The 11660-nt window shown below is 41.3% G+C and overlaps 1 protein-coding gene across 4 annotated transcripts in view; it reads right to left on the reverse strand.

The window, feature by feature from the left end:
- The window catches only part of DNAAF9 (dynein axonemal assembly factor 9), a 159052-nt gene extending 148880 nt beyond the window's left edge, over positions 1 to 10172 (reverse strand). For 2 of the 4 annotated variants that reach the window (XM_081289863.1, XM_081289864.1), the window contains exon 1: positions 9558 to 10172. In XM_081289863.1, coding sequence (XP_081145989.1) covers positions 9558 to 9640 — 83 coding nt within the window. In that variant the 5' untranslated portion in view covers positions 9641 to 10172. The remainder of the gene's footprint in view (positions 1 to 9557) is intronic. The other 2 variants (XM_081289866.1, XM_081289862.1) reach the window with 2 other exon arrangements.
- Positions 10173 to 11660: the final 1488 nt, after the last annotated feature.

The following is an 11660-nucleotide window of genomic DNA, read 5'->3' on the forward strand; positions in this document are numbered from 1 at the left end:
GGAAAAAAAAAAAGAAAGGGTTGAGGATGTGGCTCAATGGTAGAGTGCTTAAGTGCAAAGCCCTGTATCCCCAGTACCACAGAAAATGAGAGAGAGAGAGAGAGAGAGAGAGAGAGAGAGAGAGAGAGAGAGAAAGAAAGAAAGAAAGAAAGAAAGAAAGAAAGAAAGAAAGAAAGAAAGAAAGAGAACCTACTCTGCATTAAAGCAGCTTTTACTTCCCTTTGCAAAATAAGAGACTTGGAAGAAAGGCAGAAATAAGATGTGTGGCAAGGCAGTAAATACCATCTCCCACTGATGTCTTTACTAAAGAAACATCTGAAATGGAAAAAGCAAAGTCAATGATGCTGCCAATACATAGTTAACCACTAACCATAAAGTGACTCAAACTGAAGGGTATAAACACATATATGATATGACTGAAGCTGGCATTGTTTAACTAGTTAATGACTTTAATTTTTCTCCCAACAGTTATGGTGCAGCTCACCAAAGCCATTCAAGGCAATATAACTCATTCCACACAGCTACCTCCCTGTGTTAGAAATAAATAGTTGTATAAGCTACTCCTAATTTTCTTTTTTTTTTCTTACTAGTAGTACCCTGTTTTATTTGAGGCAGAAATAAGCACATCTTCTTTGCTTCTAAAGCTAACCAATGAGACTTATGCAGAAGTCATTAAGTGGAAGCTTCTAGGAAGCTCTTTAAAGGATACTGAATGAAAGGGAGCCACCAAGAATACAAACAATAATAAATGCTGGAAAGGATGTGAAGAAAAAGGAACACTTTTACAGTGTTAGTAAGATTGTAAATTAGTACAACCACTATGAAAATCAGCCTGGAGGTTCTTCAAAAGACGAGGCATGGTAGCCGGGCACGGCTGAGGAAGGAGGATCACAAGTTCAAAACCAGCCTCAGCAAAAGTGAGGCATTAGGTAATTCATTGCGACCCTGTCTCTAAATAAAATACAAAATAGGTAGGGCTGGGGATGTGGCTCAGTGGCTGAGTGCCCCTGAGTTCAATCCCTGGTACCCTGAAAAAAAAAAAATACTAGGCATGGAGCCACCATATGACCCAGCTATACCATTCCTCAGTATTTAACCTAAAGAATTTTAAGTCATCATACTTAGTGATAATTGTATATCTATATTTATGGCAGCACAATTCACAATAGCCAAACTATGAAACCAGCCTAGGTGTCAATCAAAGAATGAATGGATAAAAAAATGTGGTATATATACATAATGGAGTTTTATTCCACCATAAAGAACAACAAAATTATGTTATTTAATAGCAGGAAAATGGATGGAACTTGAGAACATTACATTAAGTGAAATAAGCCAAACTCTGTAAGTCAAGGATTGTATATTTTCTCTTATTTGTGGAAGCTAGGGAGAAAAAAGAAAAAAAAGCAAGGGGGGGGGGGGTTCTAATGAAAATCAAAGGGAGATCAGTAGAGTAGAGGAAAGGGACCAGGGGGAGAGACGTGGGGAAGAAAAGGAGAAATACTAAAACATGACACTGGCCAAATTATATTGTTATGTTGTGTGCATGCAGGAATATATAACAATAAATCCCAACATTATGCACAACAATAAGGTACCAATTAAAAAATATGGAAAACATAAAATTTAAAAGGGGGTACTGACTTGGTAGGTTGAGGCAGGAGGACTACAAGTTTAAGATCATTCTGGGCAACTTAGTGAGAACTTGTCTCAAAATAAAAGAGCTGGGAATATAGCTCAGTGGTAGTGTGTTTATCTTGCATGTAGAAGGCCCTGGGTTCAACACCCAGTATGGAAGAAAACATGGAGGATACTGAATTGACTAAGAGGAATACTCCTTTCCTTATCTTCATGCCTGACAGATACAATGGCACTGAAGAGATCCTGCAACCATTGTGTGACCATGGGGCTAAGGTAAAGATAAAAGGCACTTGCTAAAAATAATAAAATACAAACACAGAAGAGGCATGGTAAACTTGATGATTTTACACCAGAACTGGCCTATCTTTTCCTAATATAACTCTTTAACAAGAGAAAATAAACTCTAATGTCATTTTTGCCAGGCTTCTTTTACCAGTTGCCAAATGTAGTTCCTAAATGATAGGCCACCTTATCTAAAAACTCATGCCTAATCACAATTCACAAATATTTATAATTTCTAAATTAAATACTCTAAAAACTAGAGCTAAGCACAGTGGCAGCACATGCCTGTAATCCCAACAATTTGGGAGGCTGATGCAAGAAGCCAGCGTCCACAACTTAAGCGACTCCTTCTGAAAAAAAATTTGAGGAGGGGGGATTGAGGATTTGGTTCAGTGGTAGAGGACTGAGGGATGTGGGGGAATACTCTACAAATTAACTTCAAGAACTTCAGAAAATGTTAACCACCATAATAAGGAAACATTATGTAAAAGTCTGCTGACTATATTCCAGTGTTATGATGCCTTATTTTCCATTTTCTTCCTTTTCTCCTGCTTTCTATGAGTATTTCTTCAAACAATCTGCTCTTTGTAAAGTCGTTTCACAAATCTTCATTCAGAAAGCATCCACAATTACTTTCCCTCCCTTCTTTGACTGTTAAAAGCATGCCAAATAAAAATGCAGTGTGGAATCCTGGAGTGGATCCTGGAATAGAAAAAGAACATGTAGGAAAACTGGGGAAATTCAAATAAAGTTGGGAGTCCAAGTTAAACTAAAGTTTACTAAGTAAACTAAAGTATTATAGACTATTAACTTCTTAGTTTTGAGATAAACACCATGGTTATATGTAAAATGTTATCCTTAGAGAAATCTGCATGAAAGGGTACACAGGAATACTCTACACCATATTTACAGCTCATCTATAAATCCAAAATTACTTAAAAACAAAAAGCATGCTAAATGAACTACTTTTTCTTCAAACCAGGGCTCAAAAATCACAGATAATGGCTTTAAGTACCCAAATTGTGAAGCCTACTTTTCTCTTAATTTTTTTATTTTTATTTTTAATCTTGGAACAAAAACAGTAATTTAAACTGTGTAACATACAAGGTAAGACATCTCTCATCATTCACTCCCCCTTCTCCAAATGCTATGACATGAGAGAAGAGCCCCAGAACTAAGAACCAGTCAAGATACTGTATACTACTAATGCCATGATGTTCACCAGATAGGAGTCCACAGTACGCTATCATCCTAGACACAGGTAAAAAGGCAACAGTGAGGCCTCTACCTCTGGGGCAGTAATAAGGCCAAAAAAGCTTAACTAAGCATACCCTTTTGCTTCTATAGGAAGCACACCAAGCCTCGGCCAGTATCCAAGAAGTATATTACAGGCTGAAACTTCACATATTCAGACATTCAAGGGCACAATCTTGCTTTGCATTTTGCATTTTGTTTTCTTAAGGCAAGGATCATCTGCACTACATTTATAACTTCTGTAGATTTATAACCCAAAAGTTCATTGGCAACTGGCCAATAAACATCACCTGAAGAAATAACTGACCTCTTGGAAGTTTTAATTATAGTGTTCTCAGTAGAGCATCACTTTTATGAATCAATTTCTCACCACCTAGCTAGCTGACAAGTATGACTCTTATTCTCTACACACCCATGAAATTTAACATAACCCACTGCTTCACCTCAATTATTCCCTATTCACTCAATAAATAATTAGTGCAAGCAGTGTTTCATAATAGCTGTCAACAGCAGTTCATATTTAGTGAGTACAGATTATGTTCTAGACACTGATCTAAGCACTAGGGGAAGCAATGTGGAAAATGTCAATTAAAAATGGTCTCCTCCCTTTTGGTAATTTCCAAGGGTTAAAAAAAAAAAAAAAAAAAGGTCTTTCCTATGAGTCCCTTGATAAGGAAGAAATCCCACCTATAACCGGAAGAGAGAAGCCAGGCACAGGAACCTGTGATTATAGACTATTTTGCCAGAGCACATCATCCAGTAGATTCTTCATAAAATGTGCATGGGATGTCAAATTTTAAGACTTTACATGTATGAAATGTCTTAATCCTTTCCTCACACCTGTGAGTTTGGCTGGACTCAGAATTCTGGGTAGGAATCCACTTTCCTTCAGAAGGTACTGTTTGCACCATTATTTTCTAGTCTCCAATCCAGCTTGAATCCCATAATCCCTTACCCTTTCTATGCAATTTATAGATGTTCCTAGATTTTAAGAGTGCTCAAAAATTTTCCTGATGCCATGCCTTTGCATGGATTTTTTTTTTCTTTTTCTTTTTCAGTGCTGGGGATGGAACGCAGGGTCTCATGCATGCCAGACAAGTGCTCTACACTGAGCTACACCCTCAACCCTGGCACAAATATTGTGCTGGATTCTTGGCAAGTCTTTTTAATATGGAAACTCATGTCCTTTGATTCTGAGAAAATTTATTTTTGGATGATTTCTTCATGCTGTCAACTAATAACCACCCACTCTTCTCTCCTTGTTGCACACATCTACAGGTCCCTGGTCATTCAGTTCTCCTCGTTCCCTAAAGATTTTAGCTTCTGAATCATTCTCTTTTGCTATACTATTGCGAATCCTACCCTAATTCATGCTAATCTCAGTACACACCATTGTCTTCACCTCTCAGTTTGACTCCTTTCTTACAATGGTGGTGTTCTATTCTTCTGCCACTCTCTCCCATATCACCCACATCCAACCAGTTCAACACAGTTGTAGGGAAACCATGTAAATTGTGTTAACTGGATCTCATCTTAATTTTTGTTGGGGCATAGAGGGGATTGAACTCAAGGGTACTTTACCACTGAGCTACATACATTCCCAGCCCCTTTTATTTTTTATAAAAAAAGCAAAGGCTGGCCTCAGAGTTTGGGTATGTCAAACTCCTGCTTCAATCTCTTAAATTGCTAGGGTCACAGGCGCATGCCATCATACCTGGCCTTCTTAAATTTATAACCACAGCAAGGAATGGGATATAGCTCAGTGGTAGAACACTTCTGGGTTCAATTTCAAATACTACAAAAAAAATTATAACCACAAACCCTAAATGAGAACTTGTGCTGCCAGACAATCCTAAAGCACTTCCTTACTCAACTCATTCTACCCACTATCCTAGATGAATTTTACACTTCTTTTCCCTCAAACATCCAACACTTTTCCACCCTTCACTTTGAGCTGAAGACCTTCCATCTTATTTATCTGAGAATATAGATATATTTGGAAAAGAACTTCACATATTCTCACCCCAAAACTACCAACACACCAGTACTTGAGTTCATATAATCTGCTACTGACAAAATGCCCTTATGGAGATTGAGGCCAACATATCTATTTGTTTACTGGTTCCCATTTCCTCTTACCTATTTTCAAGGATTTTACCCCTTCAAGAGTCCCTTCTTTATATTTAATCAATTTATCTTCCCTACTGCACCATTCTCAGTAATTTACATATAAGCAACAATATCTGTCCACCTAAAAACAAAAGATAATTTTTTTATTTGTATTGGGGATTGAACACAGGGGTGCTTTACCACTGAGTTACAATCCCAACCCTTTTCATTTTTTATTTTGAGCCAGGGTCTTACTAAATTGCTTAGGGCTTAACCAAATTGTTGAAGCTGACCACGAACTTGCCCTTCTCCTGCCTCAGCTTCCTGAGTTGCTGGGATTATAGGTGTGTACCACTGTGCCTGGCTAAAAAATGCATAATAACTCATGACCTTCCAGTTACAGTCCTATTCTTCAGCTCTCCCTTACAACAATCATTCCCCCCAACACACATTTTATTCATACATTATAATCATACATAATGGTGGGATTTGTTGTTATATATTCATACACACAAGAATGTCACTATGACACTCTTCAATTCTTCTCATTTCCTCTTGACTCCACAGTACCAAAATTGTTCTTGTCAAAGTCATCAATGACCTCCACATTATCAATCTAATAGTTTATTTTTAGTTCTCATCAGACAACAGTATTATTTGACTTTTGATTCTACTACTTGATTCTGTCCTTGATTCTACTCTTGCCTCAGTGGTAGAAAACCATTTTTCCTCAGAATTTGGAAAACAATGTTACACTGTTTTTGTTTTTTTTTTAAACCTTTTCACTCTTCTCTTACTTTACACAGGCACTATCCCAGGGCTTGGACATTACTCTGCTCTGTGTAATCACTCCCTGGATCGATATTTAGTTGCTGGCTTAAATAAAAACTTGGGAGTCACCAGCATATGGACAATATCTCCATAGTCCCAATTACTCTTGACACCAGACCATGATCATTTTGAATTGCCTAACAGATATCTAATTGCCTTATTTGTCTGCATCCATGGCATCCAACATGGTGTATGTTGGATTATTTGCTTAAAGAGGTTGTGAAATTTAAATTATTAAATAAGTCCCAAGTAGGAATCTGTTAAAAAAAAATTGGGGGGCAGTAGGAAAGTATATTTCAGCCAGATTTTCACCAATTTCTTAATACTAGTCCAGATAGACTACGTTATATTTTAGTAATAATTTCAAAATTCCAGTGGCATTTCAACTTTTCCTCACTCTTTATACTCTGGTCCTACACTGATACAGTAACCATGATTTGGAGCAAGAGCCATCATGATAGAAGGAAAAAGAATGACAAATTACATACTAGAAGCTTTTATCATGAAGGACTACACATTTTTACTATACACATTTCACTGACCTAAAGCAATATACGGGCCATATCCAACTTCAAAGGGGCAGGCAAGTACAATTCTACCAGAGGGTTAGGAGACAGAAACAAAAAATTATCTGACGGACAGCACTGATGACTATCATATACTTAAAAGGAAATCTCTAATTCTGAGCAACAATATTTTAACTCCTGAGCTCCATTCTTTATCTGTAAAAATGAATTCCCTTACTAGAAGAGAACCATGCACTTGTAAATGCTATCTATGGATTTTTAGGAATGTAACTTCACCAGTTAGGCCTGCCTCTTTCATCACTCAGGAGTCAGAGAGCGCAAAGAAGCCAAATATGGGTGACAGGAAAGTGCTGAGCCCAAACCTGATAGGAACATTCAGTGTCAAAAGTGAGGGAAAGGGCCTGGGGCATTAGCTCAGTGGTAGAGCGCATTCGTGAAGCACTGGGTTCGATCTTCAGCACCACATAAAAAAAATAAAAATAAAAATAAAGGTATTATGTCAACCTACAACTAAAAAATAATTTAAAAAAATAAATTAACAGATATTATGTGTCCATCTACTACTAAAAAATATATATATTTTTTAGTTATACATGGACACAACATCTTCATTTTGTTTATTTATTTTTATGTGGTGCTAAGGATCGAACCCCGGGTTTCACACATGCGAGGTGAGCGCTCTACTGCTTAAACACAACCCCAGCCCCTAAAAAAAATATTAAAAAAAAAAAGTGAGGGAAAGGTTGGATGTTGTGACATACACCTATAATCCCAGAGACTTGGGAGGCTGCAGCAGGAGGTTAGCAAGTTCATGGACAGCTTCAGCAACTTAGTGAGACCCTGTCTCAAAATAAAAAATAAAAAGTTGGGGATGTGAGCACCCCCGATTCAATCCCCAGTACAAAAAAAAAAAAAAAAAAAAAAAGGTTGGGGGAGGCTTGAATATGTAAGAAAAGAAGTTCAACTAGAAGTGGAGAAAGGAGGAAAACCTTTACCAAATTTCTTTGACCAAAGGTATACAACAACTCAGGCCTTGGTGTTCCTTTCACTATCCAGGTCTGAAGTCTAACAAGTTTCATGCAAACCACTTGATGGAAGACTCAGAGTTTGGGTATGTCTAATTCAAGACGGCCAACAAACTTCTTTTTAACATAAAATGCTATCTTTAAAGAAAATCAGCAAAAAGCATACTGCTATGCTACTAGAAACAAGACGGCAGCAATTACTTTAGAGATGAATTTTTACCATAAAGTTGGTTCCCCACCCCACCCCACCCCCAGAAATCTCAAAAAACTCAAATAACAATTCCTGAGTTCAAGATGATCTGGGATAAACCCCTAAGTCTACAAAGAGCTGGATTTAACGGATGGCTGCTCCAAGTTCTAAATTTCTATACAAAGTTCAAATACTTTCAAACAGTGAAACCATCTGGCATAAATATTGGGATGGATTGGAGATGGTTACCATAATCAACTGAACACTTGAAACTGTAAAGCTCAGAAGGAATTTCATTGAAAGGCAAAGAAATTCGCCTAACAATGAATTAGAAGTAAATTAGGACTCCTAAATGCATCGTTTCATTACCAACTAGTCCCTTCTTCCATCCTCTATTCATTCAACAAACATATATTAGTTGCTGGGATGTGGGAAGGAATTCCAGGAAGTAAAGAAGGAACAGAATTCTAAGAATGAGCTCTTGCTTTCCATAAATTTGGTCTAGTTAAAACAACCCCCCCCCCCAAAAAAAAAGTTTGGCAAGCAAAAAAAAAAAACAAAACAAAACAAAACCACCCCACCTTAAGTACCATAACAAGAATATAGGAAAAACCATTTAACGTAAGTTAATAAGCTTTCAAGGGAAAAAAGCCATATTCGCTTTGTTAAGTGGCTGGGATAAAGAAAATGCAAACAAACAAAAAACCCTCGTCTGGTTTAATGACAGTTTATCAGCACTAAAGCTCATTGCTAGCTCTCCCTCCCCATCAAAAGATCTCTGCTGCAGCCCCTCCATCATTCCAACCTCCACACTCTTCTTGCAGCCCAATACCAGGCCGGTCATGAACAATGGCCAGACTATCAAGGTCAGCCCCAAAGACACAGGGAATAAAAACTGGAAACGGACCCTTTTATACAAAAAGGAGGCAAAAGAATCCTCTCCAACGCCAGCCCCCACACCATACCAAGACAGCTGGAGGCTGTCTCTAGACTCAGGGATCTGGCATCAAGAGCTTTCGGGGGTTCCGGACCCTCTTTTCCCTCCCCATCTAGTTAATTTCCACTCCTGCGACTCTAATGCCCTCCATCTCCCTCCAATTTGAGCTCCCATTGTGGACTGAGGGGGTGTCCCGCTTCAGGCTGGGGCAGGGGGAGGTGGGAAACACGCATTAAGGGAGATGCTCTCCGTGTGTATGTAGTGGGCGGGGGTGCTCTTTAGGGGAGCCACTGTCACGGGCAAAGGCTCTAGACACCTACAATAGCCGGGGTTTATAGGTAAGCGGTTTCTGAGCGGAACGCATTCAAGGTTCTATTTTAGGGGAGCTATTGTGTGTAGGAGCGAGAGACTTCAGAGAGAGCTGTTTCTATTCCACGACCAGGGCAAGTGAGTTATCCACAGGGAAGCCACTGCGGGTTCTCTAAAGGACGCCCTCTCCTAAAGGAAAACGTTCTACGGGGATGGGGATGTCACAATAGCGGGGGTCTCCACAGAGAACCGTTACAGCGTTGTCCGTAGCGAAGCCATTAAGGGGACTCTATAGAGGGCGCCTTCCGGGGAAACGTTTCTCCAGGAGCCGTTTTAAGAATCGTTCGCAAGGAAGCCATGTCGGGCCACGCCCTGCGGCTGGAGGAGTCGCCGGACCCCGACATCCCGCATCCCCCGCCCGGCCGCCCCTCTGCGGCCTCGGGCCCGCGTACCTGACGGAGGGCGACCCGCGGCCGGAGCTGCCGGGGAACCGTGAGCGGGGCAGCCCTAGCTGGTGCACGGGGTATACGTCCATGGCGGCAGGATACGGAGGAGGACCGTGCCACTGTGAGGGTCGTTAAGGCCCGCCGGGCGGCTCCAGGCCCTCTGTGGCCGGGCAGGGCGGAGGGGTGTGCCGGATGGGAGGGGGCGCGGCGCGCGGGGGCACGTCGAGGGGCGGGGCGGACGCAATCCGGGGCGCGGACGGGGGCGTCGGGACGGCCCCGGAGTGGGGGGCCGATGGGCGGCCGCAGGGCCCCGCCCTATTTAGACAGCGAGGCGGTCGGGCCGGACGTTGCGGGCAGGAGTACCCGGTATGACAGATACCTGGGAGCCGCTCTGCCCTGTTATAAGACCCCGGATAGTCAAGTGGGACTCTGCCCGGCGCCCCCCAGCCACGCATACGGACGCTTCTGGGGGCGGAGCCTCTCTCCAGCCCCGCCCCATCAGCTCAGGCTTCCAGTGAAACCTTCCGCTGCACCCTCTGGAGGTAGGGCACCTTCCCGCTCCTGGCTTTCATCCCCGGGACACCCGGGCCGGTGCCGCGCTGATCTCTCCTCAAGGGCTGCTTATCAATTGCGCACCCACCCTCCAAACACCCCGCAGATTCCTAGCAGCCCTCCCATTAGCAGTGCTCACCCAGCCCTGCGCAGGGCCTGAGCGTTAGGGGCTCAGGCTCTCAGCCAAGGACCCCGGCCCTTTGCTCTTCAGATTCTGGCTCGACCCGCTTCTGACTGCGGGGCCAAAGACCAGAAACTTAATCCCACTAAGCCCAGTCCTTTTCTCTGTAAAATTGGGGGAATATTTTATTGGTAGGATTACCAGGCATCCTGTATGTACAAGATCTATTTCATGATTTCGTTCTGTGTTTGACTTTGTCAGGATGTTTTAAATTCCCTGTATTCATCTTTTAACAATTACAATAATTCGCTAAAGCTATTTTTTCCACCACAATAATTGGCCTTTCAATCACTTAAATGACGGCACTGGCGGAAAATTCTCCTTCCATATATAAAGCTCTTGACTATCCCTGTGGCGTCTCCGGCATATTTTGCTGAAGGAAGACCAAATAGTACAAATTTAAAGTACATGTTTTTCAAATTCAAGAAAGGAAAAGACTTTTGATTCAAATCCCAATACTGAACAAGTAACCACCATTCGAGATAACTTCACATCACTACACATGCTCTGAAAATCAGCCAATCAGCGACAGCCTCACTCCAGGGGTTTAGCTTCTGAAAACCAGCCAGTCCTCTAAAAGTGAATCAGTGACAGGCCCACGTTTCTGAAAATCAGCCAGTCATTGACAGCTCTCGGTTTCTAGACACTAGCCAATGAGCAATTGCTTCACAGCAGTAACTAGGCTTCAAAAGCCCGTCCTCAGCTGCCTTGTTGAAGTAACCACACTGTCTAAAACAGCTGAATCTGTTAATTGCTAAATGTGCCAACTTCTTGGAGGACCACCAGTCCCTACAGGCCAGACTTACTAAAACTTTAAGTAAGCCCTGGCATTGTTCAGAGACTGTCCCTTGCAAGCAGATGAGAAATTCGTCTTTGGCTTTATTTTTTCCCCCATCACGTTGAGTTCAACTTTGTTGTTTTCCCACAAGTTGGAAGTTTGCAAATCTTTCAAGATTCAACTCCCATTTATAGTTAAGTATGAGTTTGGATTTGTGTCAGATGAAGAGATGCAAGCCTTGAGACTCATCAAATACAACCTTTCCAATTCTTGTTGTGGTCGCTGTATTAATTTTTAAAAGTACCACAATTATGTTTAGAACTCCTCCACCTCCTTGTTATTAAGCATTGATTGAACCCAGGGTAACTCTACCACTGAACTACATTCTCAGCCCTTTTCATTTGCATTTTGAGACAGAGTCTTGCTAAGTTGTGAGGGATGACTTCCAATTTGAGATCTCCTGCCTCAGTCTCCTGAGTTGCTGAAATTGCAGGCCTGAGCTACCATGCTGGGCCATTTTTAGAATATTTTTATCATAGCAACAGGAAACTCTGTACTTAATAAGCATTCATTTCCCATTTTTCCCCAACCACCCCAG

This window comes from Spermophilus citellus (genome assembly GCF_964194105.1).
Source record: "Spermophilus citellus genome assembly, chromosome: 4".
In the NCBI taxonomy this organism is placed as follows: Eukaryota; Metazoa; Chordata; class Mammalia; order Rodentia; family Sciuridae; genus Spermophilus; species Spermophilus citellus.